Source organism: Rhea pennata, chromosome 4 (assembly GCF_028389875.1).
Source record: "Rhea pennata isolate bPtePen1 chromosome 4, bPtePen1.pri, whole genome shotgun sequence".
Classification (NCBI taxonomy): domain Eukaryota; kingdom Metazoa; phylum Chordata; class Aves; order Rheiformes; family Rheidae; genus Rhea; species Rhea pennata.
Genome location: NC_084666.1, coordinates 30,209,390 through 30,231,240, shown reverse-complemented (window position 1 = coordinate 30,231,240; position 21,851 = coordinate 30,209,390). Strand labels below are relative to the sequence as shown.

Here is a 21,851-nt window from a genome sequence, read left to right as displayed (position 1 = left end):
TTTTCTTACACAATGAATCTTTCTTGCACCATAAACCACTAGTTGAAATGGAAAAGCACCTTTCAAAAACCTGCAAATTTACATAGCATGACTTTTAGGCAGCAGATTTACAGCAAGATAAACACATGCTTGAGTATTTTGAGGGAGAAAATCCTTCTGGCTTTAGGTGTCACTATTTGAATTATTTTAATGTTTTACTGTGAAGCAATTTCTGCTGTTACCACTATGCACCTGTGCTAAATTATTTTAAAAATATGACAATAGAAAGCTAACGTCTAACTTCTCCCATATGTAATATTAAAAATGGTTGTTAACCGATTTTCTCGTAGTCATACCATTGCTTTACTGCATCTGCCGGCAGTATGTGCCTAAGGTTTCTTGAATAAAGTAATCTTCACAGAGCACTCGAATACGGAAAAAATCATTGTGTGTCCTGAATCATCGGCGCCCAGCCCCAAACCTTACCCCCGTTAACCTCCACTCCCGCGGACACGTTTAAAACCCAGCTGGCGGGGAGCAGCCCCGATGGGAAACTCGCGCCCCACTCCCCGCGGCGGCGCTCCAACGGCCGCGAGCGGCGGCGCTCCAACGGCCGCGAGCGGCGCCACACACAGCCGCCCCGCCCCCGACAGCCAACCGCAGCCGCGCGCACTCCGCGGACATGACGTCAGGCCTCCACCCCGCCGCTGGGCCGTACCATCTCCCCGGAAGGGGAGGGGGCGGTGGCGGCTTTGCGACAGAAGCGATGGGCTTTGCCCTTCATCTCGGCCCGCAGGTTTGTTTCATCCGCTTTCATCATGCCTTAAGAGTTGCCAGGAAGATGGGGAGCTTCCGAGGGCTCTCGCGGCTTTTCCTCCCCAGAGAAAACAATGGCGCGGCCTGGCACAGGGCAGCGGCGGCGCAGGCGCAGCTCGGCTGTGCTCGAAGGGAGCGCGGCGGCTATTGGCTAACGTGGAGACCGGGCTGCCGGCAGAGTCGGGCTAGCCAATCAGGAGCGCGGTATTGGAGCGGCGGCGGCGGGCAGAGCGCGGTGATGGGGGTTGGTGCTCGGCGCGCCTGAGGTGGCGGTATGGCGGCGCGTGCCCCCTGCACCTGCTGCGGCCGTTGGGCCGCGCCGTAACGGCCGGCGGGGCGGTGGAAACGGCGGGGTTGAGCGTGGCGAGGGTGTGCGGTGCCGCCTGCTCTTGCTGGGGATCTGGTGCAGTCCCGTCCCGGGACGGCGGGAGCGGGAGGGCAGTATCAGGTGCGGGCATTTTAGCGATATGGGGTGCTGTGGTCAGGCTGTGCGCCGCCTGTCACGCGCCCAGTGAGAAATGCCCTTCTTGTGCAGTCCTTATGTCATCTGACTAAATATTAAAAACTAGGCGGTGATAACACGGTCTGATCTGTTACCCTTCAGGGGACTGAGAGTAGGCAGCTGCGATGACTCTTCAGGCGATGGTGAATGAGGCAGCCAGCCTGCATCCCGAGAGAAAAGCGGTTTGGTTTGATGAGTGCAATGGCAGACCTCCAGCTTCCTACACGTATGCTACAGTAGTTAAGCTTGCCGTGGAATTAACAGCTTTCCTTCGGAAGCACTGCGGTCATCGAGGAAAATGTGAAATAGGTCTTTACTGCTATCCAGGAGTAAACTTACCGTCTTGGATCTTAGGGTAATAATGTGAATGCTTGTATTCTCTCTATCTCTCTCTTTTTTAAGCAGATTTTCAGAGTTTTTTATATTTTTAATAATAACAAAAACGCAGTAAAGCAAACCATAACTTCTTAGGTGATTTTTTTTAATGCAGCTGTTCTCCTTTATTACGTTGTTTAAATGTAATAGAATGTATTGCTTACATGTAGAGCCATAGGGATCTTGCTTTCTTTAAGAAAAGACTTCACTATTAGAGTTTACAACCTTTTGAAGAGCTTGTGCCAAAGTTCTTTGACTCCTAAGTTCACTGATACAAAATATCTGAAACTGTCTATTTAAAGAAAAGTGTATTTTAGAATTATTTTTATATATTTGAAAATATTATTGGTGGCTAGTGTGTTTGTTATGCCTGTTTAAAAAATAGAGTTGATTTAACAGAATAAATACATACATAAACAACTCTGTATACAAATTTTGGTATGTTCTTCTTACCTTGCTAGCAAAACAGTTACACATAGTGAAAGCAAATTCGATGCTTTAAGCTAAATGGATGTACAATTACAAAACTTTTACAGATACCATAGGAAAAAGTAATTGTTAGTGCAGCATTAAAGACACATTGATTATTTAATACCAAGAAGTAGAAATGTTTGTGATTAACACTAGTATTAAACTCCACAATTTTGAAAATCTTACTGTTGCAGATTAATTATAGTGTGTATCCTTTATGTATTTTTTTATTTATTAAGCTTATGATCCAATATAGAATCCCTGCATCATACCATATTTTCATGAGCTGATACGTACAACAGTGGTCATGCTTCTTACTGGGATGATCTATATTAGTATTTTCCTATTGTCACACTGGACTAAAATATACAGAAGTGCAAGAAAATGTAAGACAAAGTTAATGATGTAAAAGAAAACTGTCTAGAGATTTCACTGAACTCAGTGGTGTAATTTTTGATACACCTGCTAACTGCTGTCTTCCCTAGTCTGGACAGAATGCTGCTTAGGCATTTCAGAACTTTGTTTCTAAACGTGACCGGGAACATCTGACTCTTCCTGATATTGGTGACATTGCCAAAGCATTCGGTTTAGGAATTTTGAGTAGGTGTTCTACATACTGTAAGCCTAATCCAGAAAAATGCCTGTAAAGCGAGGGCTTACATAACTTACCCAAGGGATGGGCCACTTGTTGTATTCCTCTCCTTTGAGAGTCTGAAACTTCAAGAGATTCACTAGTGAGTAGTAATGAACTACCAGACTAACAATTGGTATGGGGTTCTGTCTTCCCTGTAAGTTGAATTTTTGCTTATGTGGAATAGTACAGAGTCAGATGCATAATATGGCTCTATATTCAGTAAATCAGAATCTTCCATTTGCCCAAAGGAAAGCTTTGTTCCAGTATGTGCTTGTGTGAATATTACACTGCAGTAAAATGATGCAAAATAAATTACTCTGCAAGTGAAATATGCTGGAAACCCTGGCCTCTGCTCTTACCTGCTCTGTCCATCATGCAGCTGATTGCCTAAGCATGTGGTTGTAGAATCACACATCCCTTCCTGGCTCCGTTGTGTTAAAGTGAGTGTTGTTAAAGTAAGTGCTGTTATCATTAAGCTTTGGAAGAACTGAGGCACTTCCTCACTGGTAAGGAAATGTTTTCCTCCATGAGGAGAGTCCAGGAGCTGAGCAGGTTGCTCAGAGAGGCTGTGCAAGTCTCCATCCTTGAAGGTTTTCAAGACATGACTGGATCAAACCCTGAGCAACTGGGTCTGACCTCCTAGCTGGCACTACTTGAGCATGAGTTTGGATGAGAGACCTACTTAGGTCCCTTGCTACCTGAGTGGGAACTACCAAAGCGTTTTGATTCTTACAGCTATTGCTCTTAAGCAGGGCAGGCTTAGGCACTTTAATTGAAGTTGCTAGTTTCAGTGCCTGTTTAAGTGTGTTAAACTTAACAGTGACTATGCAGAGTGCTGCAGGTTCTTTGTTCTGAATCTCTTCACTATGGCAGTGATAAATCACTGTCATACTGAGGAAATACCACTAATTGTTCATGGGGACCTAGAAGTTTAAGAAAGAAGAAGAAAGTTTAAGATTTATGGAAACTGTTCACGTCTTAGTTGCTGCCTCTTTTTTGATTTTGGGGGTGTAATGAATTCAAGTAGTTGTGTTTATCAAGTTGAGCCACTAGGTGGAGTACATAATCAGTGATTGTTATGAACTAGTAATGTGAAGAAACACTGTAATATAAAGCACAATGAATGAGATTAAAATGATACTTAATATTCATCTGTATATTTGTTAGGGAATAAATTATAATACTTGCCCAATTTTTTTTATGCTGGGCTCTTTAAACTAGTCAGAACAAAAAGGTAATATACTAAGTGTGTGGAGCTTGAGATTTTAAAATGTGTTTATATGTATTACACTTGTGAGTGAAAAGCGTATATTTCTGTTTCTAGTCAATAACAGAAGCTTTGAAATCATTGTGCCATTGACATCAGTGTGGTACCTTTGTCATCACCAACCTCCTTGGCCAGGAAGAAATTTGAGTATTTTCATCTAGATTTAGGCTTTTTCCTTGCTGTAAAAAAACAGAAGGGAAAAGTGTTTATAATTTGCTTCCTATTTTATTTCTAACAGAATATTTAAAGTCATGTTCTAACTAAGTTTTCTGACTCTGGAAACTAACTGTAGTATAAAAGAAACCTTAAGTGAAATTTAAAGGGTTTTATCTTTAGAGTTTTCTTAATTTGTAATACTTTTATCCTGGTAGAATCCTTCAAGTTCCAGCTGCCTATTCTCCTGTTGATCCAGATACACCACCAATATTAACCACCTACTTCATGAAGAAATGCAATCTTCAATATATTCTTGTTGAGAATGACAAAATAAACGTAAGTGTCCAGGTTTCTACAGGAAGCCATATAGAAATGTGTAGCTATTCAGACTGTATTCTGTCTAAGTTTGGATATGGTTGCATTATTTCATCAAGACAAGTGGCTGTTGTCTTCATTCAGATACAGATATTTTTAAATTTAGAAATACTTAGTACTTCACCTATCTAAAAGAAATTACTTATTTTCCTATTACAGGATTGTCCAGGCATACTGGTTGGGCTTGGTGTTCAGAGGCTTCTCTAGTGTTGTTTCCATGTATGTTAAGATTGGGAGTTGGAAGTCTTTGAAGCAGTTGAAAATAACTGCTCCATTTTACTACTCCTTATAATCCTCCTTATAATATATACTCATTATCTTTGTATCCGCATGCGTTGCAAAGGGAATAGACAAAACTGGACCATCTAGTTACAATGCAGTGTGTTTTGTCTTCTGTGAAATGGTTTCATATATTTTTCCTTTTTGTATTTGCCAAGATAATTGTTATTTCTCATTTATAAAGTATGTGTTCATTCATATTTAACATATAAAAAAAACTATGAACTTAATTCCTGTGTTGTGCCCTCCAAAAATGGAGAGGTGAAAAATCATGGGTCATTATTGAAAATGTTCTTTTTTTCATAATTCATTACATGCATTACACAATAACAGTATGTCCTGTGGTTTCCTGTTTAAACTGTGTATTTTCTTTTACAGAAATTCAAGATGTCCCATGAGGGTTGGTTTTACCACAATTCTTCCATAATAGAGCATCTTGGTTTAACTCTTTTCCAAATTAGCTGGAGCAATGCTGATAAAAGCTCCCAGCTAGACAATGTAAAAAGTAAATATGAACCCTTCAAAGCTATAGGTAACTTGCAGCCAGATAATACTGTCTGCCCAGATCAGCTTGAAGTAAAAACATCGAAAGTGGGATACATGGATGTTGGCCAGAAGTACTCTCTAGCGTATGTCTTGCATACATCAGGAACTACAGGGATCCCCAAAATAGTCAGAGTACCTCATAAATGTATTGTGCCAAATATTCAACATCTTAAGTGAGTATCGTTTCTATTTTTTCTTTTAAGTATTTTTACAAATTAGGCTTAAAGTGTTTTTTTCTTAAGTATTTCAGAGGGGTGTAGATTGGGTTTCTGCTGACACTGCTTTACTTCTTTCTCTTGCCTTGCCTTTGCTTTTTCATGTTTCTTTTTAAGTAGTCATATAAAATTGTTTGTCTAAATGTTATTTTTAATGCTTAAATAAGGCTCTTCACTTGAATTTTGGGGGAGTGTACCCACCAAAATGTGGTGATGTTGTAAGTATTGTACTGCTGATTTGCTGCTTGAAGCAAAGAAGTAACAAAATGGTTTTTTTTATTCCTGCTTATACTTAATATGTTCTGTAGTTTTTCTCTTTAAATCCCAATTCCTTTTCAGGCTACCTTGTTTTCATTCTGTTCCATTTAATACTCTCTAGAAAATCTTTATTTTAGAAAATACTACTGGTTGGTTTTTGTTTGTTTGTTTGAAGTCTGGAGTGAAAAAAAATTCCAGATCCAGATGCATACCAAATGAGGACCCATCTGGAGTTAGAATATGCTCCAGAACCTGTTGTCTTGGTGTGTAACATGATTGGTATCTTTGTAAAAGACCTTGTACAGCCAATATTTATGGTCTTTATACAGGAGAACATGCTCAAATTCTCTGGTCTGCACAATCAAGGAATATGCCTGTGTAGTCAGAGTAGCCCTTAACAAAAGTGAGGTACAGAAGCTCTTTCTTGCTATTCTTCCAGTTTGGAACCTTTTTTTCTTTTTTTAACAGCATGCATCAGGTTTGTAATTTCTAGCTTTTTTTATTCTAGATCCATATTTGATATCACAAAGGATGACATGCTGTTCCTGGCTTCTCCTCTAACATTTGACCCATCTGTGGTTGAATTGTTCACTGCTCTGACAAGTGGAGCTTCTCTCCTTATAGTACCAAACACCATTAAAATGATGCCTGTGAAGCTATCTGCTGCTCTATTTCATCAGCATCATGTGACAGTGTTGCAGGTAGGCAGCACATAAGATACATGTCTTAAGTGTCTTGCTTCTCACCTTTGTTAGTATGTACTATTTCTTCATCAGACTAGACAGTAGTGATAATATTGCAGGAGTGTTCTTCCTTGGAAGAGTAACTCTTGTTGTCCTTTTTGCTGTAGGATGTTAGCTTTCTAGAAAATTACTGTCTGATTGACGTCTCAAACATTTTGTGACAGAAAACACAGAACTGAAGATAACTGACGTACATCTTAAGAATATATTAATTCTTGAGAATTGATTATGTTAGTCTATTAATTAATCTGCTAGTTCTGAATAATCTGGTAAGGAGGTTAATTTTTATAAACACTTTAGCACCTTATAATGGGCTTGATCTTGGAGCCTTTATTCATAAATAATTTTTAATTTTTATTGATAGTCTCTATTCTGTACATATAACAGCTAAAACAGTGCTATTATAAGATGATAAAATGTTTGTCTCGTTTACAATAATCAGAGAAGGATAATGATTGATTCCCTAGCAACACTTCTTGTCTTCAGGCCATCTGCTTATATGAGGCTTCGTCTGCCCTTCTGTCTTGATACACACCATCTCTTATATGATCTCAGTTCTAATAGCTTTAAAGTTAATTTTTGGAAAATATGCCTGAAATTGTGAGCATCCAATGTAGCTGAATAAGCTCCATCTCTTGTTTTGTAGTACTAAGGGCATTTAATAAAGCTATTAAGCACAGAAACTTTAGTGGAGTAGAAGCCATTAAAAGTGTATCTGATTTGTTACTGGGCAAAATGACTGTGATCTGGTTAGTCTGTTAACTGCAGTAGGTCAACCCCTAAGTAATGCTTTGTCATTAATGTAGTTCTGATATATCTGCATTCATAGAAATGTTAAGGTTTCCTTTTCTTTTGGAGAAATAGTGGTAGTTGAGATTGTAGATTTTAAATTTAAAGATTAGTGAATAGTTAGCAGAAGATTCCACAACAGAAAATAATCCATGTCTGTGAATGTTTTGATAACCTTATTCTCTACTCTTATATTGTTTGATTATAATTGCTATAAATCTTGGTGGTATAGATTTTCCTGTCACATGCAAGTTCCACGATCACTTTGGCTCACTTGCTACTTTAAGTAAAACTGTTCTCAGAGTTTAATTTCTGTTAGCAAGTAATTTTTCTTAAGCATGTAGACAAACAGGACAAGGCTGGATTTGGTCTCATGAAGCTATTTGAGATGTCTTCTTAAAAGTTTGGTTTTGCAGTTTTTATCAATGAAGGAAGAAGGGTTGCTCAGCAGAATTAATGGCAAAATGCTCTCTAGAGTTTAGCTGATGATGAATAATTTTGTTTCTTAAATTATAGGAATGCCTTACCTTTCCCTCTTAACTTCGTTGAACAGATCTGGAAAATCTGAAAAAGTGATTAGTGGAGAGGGAAAATTCATTTTTCCTCACCTTTTTTCCTTACTGTAATTCACTGAAGTTAAAATGATCAGTTGAAAGGTGGTGGTCTTGATATGTTAGAGAAATAATTTGGCAAGAAATAATTCAATTTTTTTTTAGTCCTTTTACTAGATAAAAACCCCTCATTTTGCAGTATAATGCAAAATGTAAACAGTGTAAAAGTGTGACAACTTTTAGAAAACTGATCTTTGTAAATTATTATATTTACCCAAATTAGAAACACCCCAGTATCTGTCATCCTGTGAATTTTCAGTGTTACAGAAAGATCTTTAAATGTTTTTTATTCAGGTTAATTGAATATATTTTAGCTGTATCATACTGGAAAGGAAATCGTGTACCATGAAGGAAAAACAGCCCCAAACAGTAGTATCAAGAGAATATCATGTGTGCTGCTTTCTATTTCAAAGGAATTATTATAACAACTAATGTGCATATACTTCAGATATAACAGCTGAAAACACAACATGAACCTGTAACACAGAAAGGTGAAGTATGAAACTTGGCAGTAGAGGATAGATTTGTGCTAAAAATACTCATTATAGGTTTCACACGATAAATAAAATCTCAGAAAACATCATCGCCATCTGTACTTGCATCTGATGGTTGATGATATTAGCCGAATAGTGGATATGTTAAAGCAGGAAGAGGTGTATACATATACTGAAAAAAATATAACAAATATTTCTCTTGCATTTTTTTCTCTTTAACACGTATCATTCAGACAACACCAACACTTCTCAGAAGGTTTGGAGCTCACATTATTAAATCCACTGTGTTGTCCTCAAATACTTCGCTCCGTGTCTTAGCCCTTGGAGGTGAAGCATTTCCTGTACTGAATCTCTTGAAAAGTTGGAAGCACAAGGAGAACAAAACAAGTATTTTTAATCTGTATGGTATTACTGAGGTGTCAAGTTGGGCTACTTGCTACAAGATTCCTGAAGAGGTTTTTAGTGCTGATTTTCGGTAGGAAACTTGGCTATTTTCACTGGCTTGGTATGTGAATGGTGAAATGTGATTTCACTAGAAATAGAAGCTACATTTCCTGGGCTGCTCAGACCTCTTAAGTGATTTATGCTGGTTGAAATTAAACTTGTCTTTTACGTAGAAGTAGACAAATTTATCCTCTATGGCTGTAATACAGGCCTGTCAAGTAGAAATTGTTGGTGAATAATTCTTAAACTACAAAACTACAGGTTTACCGCAGTTCAGAATCCTGTACACTTGCAGACCTCTTAAACCACGATGACGTGATATTTTAAACTTTTGTTTTAGCTAGCCCTGCATCTCGACCTCCTCCTCGTTCTAGCCTGTGATTCCACACGTTGAACCTGGGATGGCCTAATCCAGGGTTTGCTGTCTCTGACTGCGTTGTGGTATCAGAGCACCGTTACGCTTCTGCAGGCCACTGACTCTCAGCCAAGTTGCTTGTAACTTCAGTTAGGCCTGTCCTTCCCCATCATGACGCTCTGCTGATGAGATCTAACACGTTCAAAGAGAAGAAGCATAACAGAGCCATCAGTGGGAGTTCTGCCTGTGAAGAAATGAGGCTATTTAACTGTTGCTCATGGGTTCTGAACAAAGAGATACTCATAGCTTAGCTCTATCAAGATCAGAATGTTAATTTTGAGATTTACTTATTTTAAGAAAAATACTAAAAAGATTTCTTTCAAATATAATCAGCCTATGTACATGTGTTTCTTACAGCTACAATGCTTTTATCTACATTCCAGAAGTGATTTAGTGAAGACTGGCTTCTGTTTTTTCTAACACTGGATAATATACCATTCAGCAAATGACCTTATTAATATTACATGACAAATATGATGGCAAAAATTTGTCCTAAGTGACTGACCCAAAATCACAGTGTGATTTTAATTGGACTTTCTGGAGTACTTTCTTTTCAGCATTTAGCATGCACCACCATTTTACTCAGTTATTGACATTTTTGTTCATTGTATTTTATGAAAAAGGTTGCAGGAGTGCTAAGGCCATGAGAGGTGCTTCCAGTCATCTCAGGGTTTCATTTGCTCTTTGAAAGGCATACTTACTCTGTGGCATGATAGTTACATGTGTGGCTTGAGTTAGAGGCATCTTATGAAATGGGATGTTTTGGGCAAACAGTATGATATATTAACCTGATTTTTAAACCACTGTAGAGTGAAAGTAATAAATCAGTAAGGAGTTTTATTTGAAAATGATGCAGTATGAATGATGCTGTTAGGCATCTGTTCTACAGGCGCTGTGAGATCTTGTTTTACAGCACTGAAAATTTCTGACTCTAGAGTTTTATTCTGGTTTGTCTGAGTTCAAACATTACATTCTCCTCAGTGAAATTGTTTATTTTCTACTCGAAGTTTCTGTGTTCCAGAGATAATATGTTGTTCTTCAGCTCAAACTGAGATTTCCAAAGCTGAAGTGCTATCTCCTCTTCACCTCAGAGCATATTTCCTCCAAGTGTCATTGCAAAGGGAATTACGGTTCCTCTGCAGTAAGCACCTCCAGATATAACGAACCAAGATAATATTAAACTGTTTTGATATTTATATTATCTTTAATATTATCTTTAATAATATAATCTTTAATGTTAATCTTTATTTCTCAGTGTTGATGGGACAGTTGGCATGCAATTGACTATTTTTGCTAGCAAAATGATGAAAATATTCAAAAATTAATGTTCTGCGAATGCTTGAAGAGGCTGGAGAATGAGGGAAAAGGAAGGAGCTGGTCTGCACTTCAATGAATTCTATGGATAGATGACTTTTTTTCTTTTATTTCAGTTGTCTTTGAAAAACTCAGCTGAATTCAGCTAATGAAACATCAGGAATAAAAGAATGAAAGCTCAGACTAGGATGCAGAAAGAATGAATTAGAAATTGTTTAGATGTGTTTAAATTCCTTGAGCTTGATGATGTTCAACCTGGGTCAGCAAAATCTGTCTGAAATACTCAGGGTACTCTGGATGTTTCAGGGCCCATTGTAGCCTTATTTTTTATCATTCTACATTTTTTGATATATGTTAATAAAACTCTTGCACACTACTAAAGTTTTAATTTTGAACACATCCAGCATTTTTTTTAAGAAGAAACATTTGTAAAAACAAGCCCTGAATATCTAGTGTTCTAACACTGGTCTTCTTTTAAAAGATTTTACTCATTTCTGGAACAGTTGTTTTGTGTTCAGAAGGGAAAGATTTTTTACTGTTTCTCTCTCTAATATGTTTAGAAGTGATTTCCCTGTACCTTTGGGTTCACCGCTCCTTGGAACAGCAGTTGAGGTCAGAGATGCCAGTGGTTCTGCAGTTGTAGAAGGCGAGGGACAAATATTTATAGGTTATGTTGTATTTGTTGTTCTTTTAAGATGCTTTTCTTTGTTGGTTGGGTTTTAATATGTTAATTATTTTACTTTGTATCTGCCTCTGATATATAGACTAATATGGCATTGTTAGATTTCTTTGGGCTAGGAACCTGCTCATAGTATTTTAGGTTGTTGGAATGATAAACAAGAAATTACCATCATTTTATCTACAGAGTGTGTTCATTATAGTGATTTATTTTTTCTGCTTGCATTTTGACACTTCGAATAACCAAGTTTATTTGTTTTAGAATTTTAGGCACTGATAATGCTTGTTAGAATTTATAAGAATTTGATAAAATAATATTTTCTTTATAATTTCAAAGGTACTATATTTAATATGGATGACCAAGATCTTTTCTTTTTTTAGGTGGTGAAGAACGAATCTGTTTTCTGGATGATGAAATAACTGTACCCTTGGGCACAATGAGAGAAACAGGGGATTTTGTAAGAGTGCAGGATACAAAGATGGTCTTCCTGGGACGGAAAGACAATCAGATTAAACGTCACGGCAAACGTTTTAATATTGAATATTTGCAGCAGGTAATATCACATTTAGTGAGTAGAGCATGCCAGTATAGAAGAGCAGGGATAAAGAACACATTATCATCAGAAATCTATATTTGCTCAATTTCAGTTGACTTTTAGGAGTCTTAAAGAAATTCAAATATCTAGTCATATAGATTAGGTATGTAAGAGAAAGGAACTTGGGTTTTGGAAACATGTTTTATTCTGTGCTCTATTCCAGTAGAAGTGGGAAGCTGTATAAGCATCTGAAAAATACGAAAGACTTATGCAGCAGTGCTTGCATAGTAATAAGGCTACAAGATGTCAGATTCCTAGATTATATCTCATTTGTGATATGCAAACAAACAAATTGAGTTCATTTTTATATAAGAAAGTTACAAAGTTTTAGTTACAAGAGACTACTGTGATAGTTAAGATTTGTAAATTACCCTCAAACAGAAGGGACCGTGAACCCGTATGAAGATTTTTGGTAGCAAAGAGCTATGTAAAGACTTGCTGGCAACTCAAGAAACTTTGGAGTAAAAGCTTATTATGGTTTAACTCAAAAACATTCTTTTCAGAGAACGCAGTGATTCGTAAATCGTGAGAGGAAGTCATGGGCTCAGAATAAATGTTCTAGATGGATTTGGGGTTTGTTTTAATTTTTAAGCATTTCTTTTTTTTTATCAGAACACAGTGTTTCCATGTTTAAAAAGCAAAAGATTTATTACTAAGTTTGTTTTCTTTTTTAAAATCAAATTTTTGAAATATTGATATGGCAATTTAAAAATTCATTATTAGAAATTACTTACGCATTTTGATAATGTCAAGCTTGCTGTTTTTTTCCCAAAAGACTTACCAGGAAAATATAAGTTCAGAGTTTCAATAGAGATTCATGACCTTGTGGGGAGTAAGTTTTTTAGGTACAGGCCAGGGACCTATAAAGGGAGATTAGCATGGGAAGATAATGTCATATTTAGGCTCTCTTGATAGTAAGCACAATTACCTTGCAGTCTGGATCTAGCACAACAACTGCATTTGACTTGAATTCAGAAAGATGATTTGTGAATGTTAAAATGTGGTAATTAAAGCTTGATAGTTCTCATCCAGTCTGTCCTTATTGTGGAGTATCTCTAGCAAAGATATTCTTGTGGAGAGCTGGAATTGTACCTATGTTCTCAAGAAATGAATAGCTGTTCTCCCTTCCATGGAGCATAATGATTTTGTCAAAAATAACTGTTTTTTTTTTTCTAGAAACTGCTAGTTTAGTCAGCTCTTGCATTTTATAAGATGGCAAATTATAAAATGAGTCAGATGATCAATGAAATTCAGGGGGCAGGTTTAGCTCAGTTGGGTAGAGCATGGTGCTGCTAATGCCAAGGTCATGGGTTCAGTCCCCGTAGAGGCTCCGCTGAGGGTTGGGCTTAGATGATCTCCAGAGGTCCCTTCCAACCTTACTATTCTATGATTCTATGAAATAATGGAAGGAAATACTGTTCTTAATTACTTGAGGCATCACTTCCTTCATTTCTTTGTGTTCAGCCAGGTGATACTATGGTAACAGAAGACAATTTGGGGGAGGCAAAGAGGAGAGGAGTCTTGTTTTTTCTTTCTTTTTTTTTTCCCTCCCTCTTTTTAAGCTATTTCAGGTAGAGCCATTTAATTGCAAATGCTTATCCTCAGATTTTGCTCTCAGATCATACAGATGTATTGATATGTTTAGTTTTCAGTATCTGATTTAAACATGAATAACAGATTTCAAAATCATCTTTCGGCCTTTTTTTGATCTCATTAAAGCTATTCTTACTATAGTAGTAGGTAATCAATCAGATGGGGTTTGGACTACATTATTTAAGACAGAGGTAACATCTAACCACTATGTTGTACTGTTATCTGATAGTCCTTCCATCACAAATTAGTGGTTTCAGTTTTTCTTAGAAGTATCTATGTTTCAAGAGCAGTGATTATGTTCTGTGTCTTTATTGACAGTTTAGGCAAAGACACTGTGTGGAAGTGTTTCTTCATGCTTTTTCTCAGGAGACAGTTATTTAGATAACTGGAAAGTTCGCTTTGCTGATAGCTGTATTGATTTTGCTATATTAAATTCATTCTTTAGTGTCTGACACTGAATACTGCTGCTTAAATTAACATAAGTGAAATACCTAGGATATATATGTATTTATAGGATGTTATGTAGGAAGATAAATACAAATTTAAGTCTGCAATTTTTTTAAAAAATTGTGGGTTTTACTTGTTTTGAAATGTAATTCTGTAATAGAGTGAAAGGAGTAAGACTTAATATTTTTAAATTACAGACTGCTGAAGATCTTTGTCAGGTAGAAGCTTGTGTAGTAACCTGGTACCAGCAAGAAAGACTTATCTTGTTTGTTGTACCCAAAGACAATTTCAAAGAGAGAGAAACTCTTAAAGAACTTCAGAAACATCTACCAACTCATGCAGTCCCTGACGAGCTTGTATTGATTAAAGCTTTGCCTTTAACATCACATGGTAAATGAAACTATAAGTACCCTTTGACTTACTTTAATTAGCTCCATTCTTTTAGTTTCTTTTTTCATTGACCAAAATACAGACTCATACTTTTTAAATACATAGATCAGATAACTTATTCCTTGTAGGAAAATATCAGTGTAGGCAGACAACTGTATTTCAAAACAACAAATATGTCTGATTTGTTGTGTCAGCTACATACATGTGTATTTGCTTGATAATGTTTCATTTGCTATTCAAAGAGCAGTAATAAAACCCATTTAGAATTAAAATTGCACATTTATTTTCTCAGCAGCTCCTCTTGCAGTCTGTGACAACTCTGACTTGACTTGGGAAAAGATCAGGCTCTGTATGTGGGATTATGTGGGAGGCTAGATTAAATTTTCAAAAACCTTGCTGTGTTTTGAAGAGTATAGTTGATTCACTGGATAAAAAAAAAATACAAGTACGATTTTGCTTATGAATAAGAAAGCCTGGGCAAGACTAAGGTGGCTATTTGGGCAAGGCAAGTTTTGGAAGTATAAATGGTAAAAAATGAAAAAAATCATGCTTTATTTTCTACAAAGGCAAAGTTGATAGGTCTGAGCTGAACAAGATTTACCACAACCAGCTAAACTCCAGAAGATGTGACAGTAAGCTGAGTGGCGCAGAGGAACTGTGGGAAAGATTGCAGTATTTATGGAAGGTAGTATTTTGAGCTGCCTTTTTATCTTTGCAAGAAGATATTTATACATGTGTCAGGAATTAAACAGTTTTTAAGAAGTGTGACTAACACAACCAGAACGTTCTATCTGCCTATACATTTAAGTATTATACACTGTCTATTCAGTTAATACTTACAGTTGCTCTGTAATGGCCAAGAGGGAATCATATTTTTCTTACCAGATAAAATTATGGGTTCTGAGGGTATGTGCAGTTAGCATAGGAAGGACATAATCTGTCAGCAGATTTTTGAATACCACTTCACATGCAAAAATAAGGTATCCCTAACGGAAACAAATATGTGTTATTAGAATTTTTTTATCTCTGTAGATAACTGTGAACTGGAGAGGCTCTCCCTATTTTCTTTTTTTACGTAGATGGCACAGTTTCTTAATTTTGTCTTGGCCTTTCTGATTCTATTGTTTCTTAATTCCGGTGCTAAGGTGGTTTCTGCTTCTCAGTATCTGAAACAAATCTTTAGAGTTCTTGTAATTTATAAATGGAGATTGGAAAAGGCTGACAAAAATACAGCACAATCTGCTTTAATTCCTTAAACTGCAGAATTGGAATTGAGTAAAAAAATTCGTACTGCAAAACAAAATCTCCCTATTTCTTCATTCTTTCCCAGCTCTTGTTCAGTCACTACCCAGTTGGTGCTTAAACATTTCATGTGATTTTTGCGGAGTGAGTTTCCTCAATTTCTGCTGACTTAGTCGGAGTTCTAGGATATTCAGCTTGATTTCAGTGAACTCTTTTTTTTCTGTGTGACATTGTGTACCACCCATGAACTGTTTTCTCTTTACTTCTTCCCTCTTGTAGTCTGTTCTGGGTCTCCTAGAGGATTCCACAGAAATTTCTAAAGATTCAGTATTTCTCTTCAGTGGTGGAGACTCCTTAAAAGCTCTAAGATTTTATGAAGAAATTGAGATTCTAGTAGGCAGAGCTGTCCCTGGACTCCTTGAAGTTATTCTCAGCTGCTCAATTGAAGAAGTTTATACGCATATTCGTAAAACTCTGTTTCCAAGTGAAGACCAATTGATGACCTGTGACAATACTATAAAAAGAAAATTAAGTGAAGACAGTGGAGAAGAATCCTGTGGAAAGTATGTTAAACTGAAATCTGAAAGATATTTTGAAGTTGCTTCTGGGTTAATTTCATTTATTGCAGTGAGCCGAGGAAATCGATTGTTTTCTATGAATTCCTCCAAGTCCTTTATGCAACCCAATGATATGGTGCAGATAGGAACAGAACTGAGACAGCTGCCATCCTTTCTGCATTTCTTGTCACCAAATGCAAGGAAAAGCCAAGAGCAAGAGTATGAAATGGAAAAGAGCAGAAGTTTAGCGGTTATCGACAAGGCAAATATAACAGACACTTCTGCTACACAGCCAAACTATGCAGAATGTAATCCTGGAACAATGGCTAGGTTGACATTATGCATAAGATGGAAGTCAAATACAAGAAGATGTGTTGATGCGTCACCATTGGTTGTCATACCATTTACAGATGAAGTATCTGCATCTGTATACGTTGGCTCTCACTCTCATACGGTGCAGGCGATTGATCTAGATTTGGGAGAAATAAAGTGGGAGAGGAACCTTGGAGATCGTATTGAATCTTCTGCCTGTGTGTCTAAGTGTGGAAATTTCATTGTTGTTGGTATGTCTTTTGTTCTAGCCTTTACTGAAAATTACTTTTTCTGCTAAATATAAGATGAATGACAGAGAATCTTGCTTTACCTCTGAATGCCCTGCTCCTACACTTGTCCATATACTTCCATGTGTGCCTCAAAACTGATTTGCCTATAAAACAGAGACAGAAGGAAGAAGTAAATTAAGTTTCATGATAATAAATAAAAGAGCTTATTTAACATATTTAACAATTTCTCATTTATTATATGTAAATTTATTAGTAGGGTCTTATTAAGGAGGAGGAGAATAATCAATGGGTACAGTTTCTTTTTAGTGATTAATTAAAGTGTGACCGTTAAGCTGTTACTTAAAAGTATGGAAAGGTGATATAGCTTTAAAATGTCTATAAAAATGGAAAGAAGTAGAAATCAGTATGTGATGCCTCAGATAATTAAACCTTTTGAAAAATATGAACCTTTAACTCTTGCTTTTTGGAAATGTAAAGATGGTATTCCTTTTATTAACATGAATTTAGTCCTCTTTTAATGTGAATTGGGGAAACGGAATTTCTAATCTGTGATTATATGTGAATTCTAATCTCTGTTAGCTTCATGCTATTCGTAGCACTGACTGTTTATATAAAACTTAGTCAGTTGACCAATCTGTCCTGGTTTCTGTCATCTGTATTGTCAATAGAATTGTCATTATTCTTCTTAATGTTACCTTTTTAGGTAATATTTACATATCACTGATTGGCACAGCTATCTAAGTGATGAGTTTGCTTATGCAAAGCAAGCATTACTATATTTTGACTAGTGTTTTGATCGCTGTTTACTGTGATAAGCAAATTGCTCTGTTACGACCTCAGGAGTCTATAGAACTACAGTTTCATTAGCAAATACATAGATTTTATTTTTTCGTATCTGTGTTTCCAGAAGGGTAAATTAGGGAGAGAGGTAATTAAAAAAAATACCATTTTAAGCAGCTCATCATGTCTTCTCATACTATCACTGTAAAATTGGGTAGAAGAGCAGTGAAATAAGCATATTTCATACGCAACCTGGAAAGAATGCACTGAACAGTCAGCTTTGAGTGTATGAACCATCAGCAAAGACTTTGAAATAAAAAGAAGAAAAACTTTGGAAACCGTTTAGAGACTGTACCTCATGAATCATCTTATTTCTTTCCAGCAATGATGCAGCTAACAATATAAATACAAATATTTAAAATTCTTTTTTTTTTTTTTACTTTGTGTTATTTCACGCAGGCTGTTATGACGGCTTAATATATGTGCTCGGAAGCAGTGATGGCAAAATACATTGGACGTTTGTCACAGAGGACGCTGTGAAAAGTTCTGCGGTTGTAGATCCTTCCACTGGAATAGTCTATGTAGGATCTCATGACCAACATGTATATGCTTTGGATATTTATGTAAGCACACTGACTAACTTTTACATATAGAAGAGTAAATGCCTGACTTAGACCTGACTTGTAACGCACTGGATGAAGCTCCATTGGTTTTAGTAATCTCAGGAATCCATTTTTAAACTTTGAGATAGTTATGCCTGCTTGAAGTGGAGTCAGGGTTATGTGGTAGTAAGTGGTTTTAGTGGTGGTCTCAGCCGTGGTTCTCCTGCTGCTGGTACTGTTTCAAACGCATCTCAAGTTTCTCTATTACTAAGTTATGTGTGGGTGTTTCAGAAAAGGTCACCGGCTATGACTTAATGGTGGAAGGAGAATCTTACATTTTAAAAGATGAGGCAAGATGGAAAATAAGCTCAGTAGCTCATAAGTTCATTAGCTTAATTTCTTAGTTTGTTGGAAAAGAAACTAGCCAATGGCATATGAGTTGATATAATAGAATGTGAATTATATCTTCACTTATAACTAATGGTTGCTGAATAAACCCACTGTTTGATAAGGTGTGCCATTAGAAGTTCTTTGCAAAGTTTTTGAATTTTAACTGCATTTGTAAAACCTTGTATTTATCTTTTTTCCTCTGTGCTTGCAGAAAAAGACATGTATGTGGAAGATCCATTGCGAAGGTGGAGCTGTGTTTTCTTCTCCTTGTCTAAGTTTTTCTCCACACCATCTTTATGTTGCTACACTAGGAGGACTACTATTGGCTGTAAACCCTGTATGTACCTTTGCCTGCTTCCCTTTGGTCCCAATCTCAAATTCGTATTAAGCCAGAATGTATTTCTGAAGTTAAGAGCACTTTCCTAGTGAAAAGAACTAGATAATTATATATTAACATAAGTTCCTTTTCACTTGAGATCTTAAATTATTGCGCACAAGTCAGTATTATAATTCCTGTATTTCAGAATACAGGAAAAATAGTAGTAAGGGAAATAGTCACTTGGAGCAGATATTTGCAATTTTTCAGCTCACACAACTCTGACCATCACTCCTTGCTAGCTTTACCTCCCACCCACTACAAATTTCCTCGGTAGTACCTGATCCAGTGTTAGAACAGTGTATATTTTGCAGCTCTAGCAGGCTACAGTAAGAAAACACGTTTTTTTGTTTTTTTTCCCAACTGCTGCTTTAATTCCAACTGAGTATTTGTAACGATTAGGAATGTGCAAGCTATGTTAGGAGCTTATTGTGACTATCATAGGTTGTAGATCGTAGCATATCCTACAGCATTTGTAGTTCATGATGTGCACAATTAATATGACTTTAAAAATATCCTTTCCTTCACTGGCTCTCTTCACATAATGAGGAGCTGGAGATAGATTTGAAAATGAATCTGTCTCTCTTAAAATTATATGTTAGATTAGGGAGTGGGGTGGTTTGGTTGGTTGGTTGGCTTGTTTTTGCCGAGGGGGAGAAGGAGAAGGGTAAAACAGGGACATTTGGAAATTCCTGAGGTCTGGGGAAGCTCTGGGGGAAGGGTGATTCTGTTTACCTTCTTGGGAGTCATGTTAAACACGGGATATTCCATGCTGTCATTCACAGGCAACAGGAAATAAGACTTGGAAAAGCTCCCTGGGAAAACCACTCTTCTCCTCTCCTCACTGCAATGAGAAGTATGTTTATGTTGGATGTGTGGATGGAAACTTATATTGTTTTACTCATTCTGGAGAAAAGGTAAAATTTATTACTAATGGTGGTTTTTCTTATGTTCCTCACAAAAGACTGGATAAGATGCTTCATTAGTACTGGTTTTGAGGCTTAATGATTAACATACCATATATGCCATTATTATTTATGCCATTATTGTTTACACCATTTTGTGAACCAAAGAGCACTATGTATTCATTTTTGTAGAGAGGAAAAAGTTTAAAAAAAAAAAAAAAAAAAATTGTCCAGCAAGTTCATGGCAGACCTAGAAATAAACAAGTTTCTTGATGCAGAAATTGTAGTTCAGAGCTTGCCCATACCCAAAGCAAATGTTAAGAGTAGTGCCAACAGATAAAACTTCTCAAAAATGTTTAAAGCCATCTCTTCTATAAGGTGGTGGCTATCTGGATGTAGAGTTTTCTTAGAATGTTTATCCATTTATTAAACAAGTACTTGTGCAATTGCAGAGATGTGCCAAATCCTAATTCTGACAACACTTTTTTTTGTTAGTTCCTCACAGATTAATGATTTGTATTTGTTGTTAAAAGACTGGAACTGTTTCTGTTTGCCTGAGATGTGGTACACATGGTAATTCCAAAGCCTTTTCTGATTTTAGCATACATGTTAACCCATGCTCTGTCCTTTGGCTGCTTGCAGCAGTCTTGTGGTGCTGATACTCTGTTGAGATGGGTCTGCACAGCAGCAGCTTGATGACAGGAAAGCAATCCTGCAAGAGGAACATCCTCTGCCTTTGAGGTGGTGACGCCATGTTCTCAAAGGCCATTACTACCTCTGTTATGATAGCCCCAGAATATTTCTTTTTCCAAATTAACAATCTTCGAGAGCCAAACAAGAAGGTAGTAACTCTTGCACATCAATTTTGAGTCCTTAACTACTTACTATGTGTATAAAGCTTACTTTGTAATGGAACAAGTGTTTCCTAGCCTTCAGCAAAATCCAGTATGTTGTTGAAAGTATGTGCTGTCCTGTCAACAATTTGTCTTTTTAAAAAATAACAGTTGCTGTTAGACTGATAATGTGAACAACCTGCGATAATGGATGGTTATGTTCTTTTTGTAGGTTTGGCAGTTTTCCACTAACGGACCAGTGTTTTCATCTCCATGCATCTCAAGTTTAACTAAGCAAGAAATATTTTTTGGCTCCCATGACTGCTTTATCTACTGCTGTAATATGGAAGGTAATTTACTGTGGAAATTTGAAGCCACTTCAAGTGTATATGGAACACCATTTGTTTTCCAAATTGATGACTTAAAGAACAAAATTCTTTTGGCAGCAGTATCTACAGATGGCAAAGTATGGATTCTGAATGCCAAGAGCGGAACAGCAGAAGGAGTAGATAAGCTCCCAGGAGAGATTTTCTCTTCCCCTGTAGTATGGGGAACAAAGCTTGTTGTGGGCTGTAGAAATGATTATGTTTATTGCCTAGATTTGTATGCAACAGGAAAAAAGAACAGCTAAAATGTTAGGCTGTTTCCTTTTTATTGTTTACATTTGTGAATTAAGAACTTGCAGGTTCTGTCTACTTCTCTATTTTACTGTCGATAAATGCTCTTTGCAGACCTCTCAGGTAGTGTTTCCGTACCAAGCAATATCCAGTAGGAAAAATGATGTTTACTGATCTGCTCTACTGACTGAAGGAGGAAGACTGCTCAGGGGTTTCAGTGTTCCTCCCTCGTTTTTCGGCTCTGCTTCATAAAAGCACTAGTATTTCAGATGGTTTGGATTTCTGTGTTATGCTTTGACCTGTGTAGCAGGAAAACAGAAGTCAGTAATTTGGCTTTTAACACTTCCAGAATTATGAGATGCTGTGGTAAGGTGCCATTGTCTGCAATTCGGAATAATGTTCTTGGCTACTTGAGGGAGGAGTTTTATTCCTTTCTATGACTCCAGCCCAGCCTGCACCCTGAGGTGCCTTTGCGCACGTGCCTAGCTCTGCCATGCAGCGTAGCTGTCAGCAGTCACCTAGGCTGAGCGTGGATTTCTATTCTGTAGCAAGGCAACAGAGTCTTTAATTGAATCTAACTTTCAAATTGATTTATGAGG

The 21,851-nt window shown here is 37.0% G+C and overlaps 1 protein-coding gene across 12 annotated transcripts; it reads left to right on the top strand.

The window, feature by feature from the left end:
- Positions 1–709: 709 nt before the first annotated feature.
- On the top strand, positions 710–21,338 carry AASDH (aminoadipate-semialdehyde dehydrogenase). 12 transcript variants are annotated; one of them, XM_062575611.1, is made up of 16 exons: positions 1,023–1,243; positions 1,400–1,652; positions 4,416–4,536; positions 5,233–5,573; positions 6,382–6,574; positions 8,744–8,985; positions 11,244–11,350; positions 11,743–11,915; positions 14,195–14,387; positions 14,954–15,072; positions 15,909–16,749; positions 17,989–18,152; positions 18,733–18,858; positions 19,683–19,814; positions 20,868–20,985; positions 21,085–21,338. In XM_062575611.1, exons 2-16 carry the CDS (start codon positions 1,423–1,425, stop codon positions 21,264–21,266), a joined length of 3,282 nt encoding a protein of 1,093 aa, XP_062431595.1. In that variant the 5' UTR covers positions 1,023–1,243; positions 1,400–1,422; the 3' UTR covers positions 21,267–21,338. The 12 variants fall into 12 exon arrangements, with proteins under 12 accessions (XP_062431589.1, XP_062431591.1, XP_062431593.1 ...); XM_062575610.1 differs by having other exon boundaries at positions 21,082–21,338; XM_062575605.1 differs by lacking the exon at positions 1,023–1,243 and adding an exon at positions 710–775 and having other exon boundaries at positions 20,868–21,338.
- Positions 21,339–21,851: the final 513 nt, after the last annotated feature.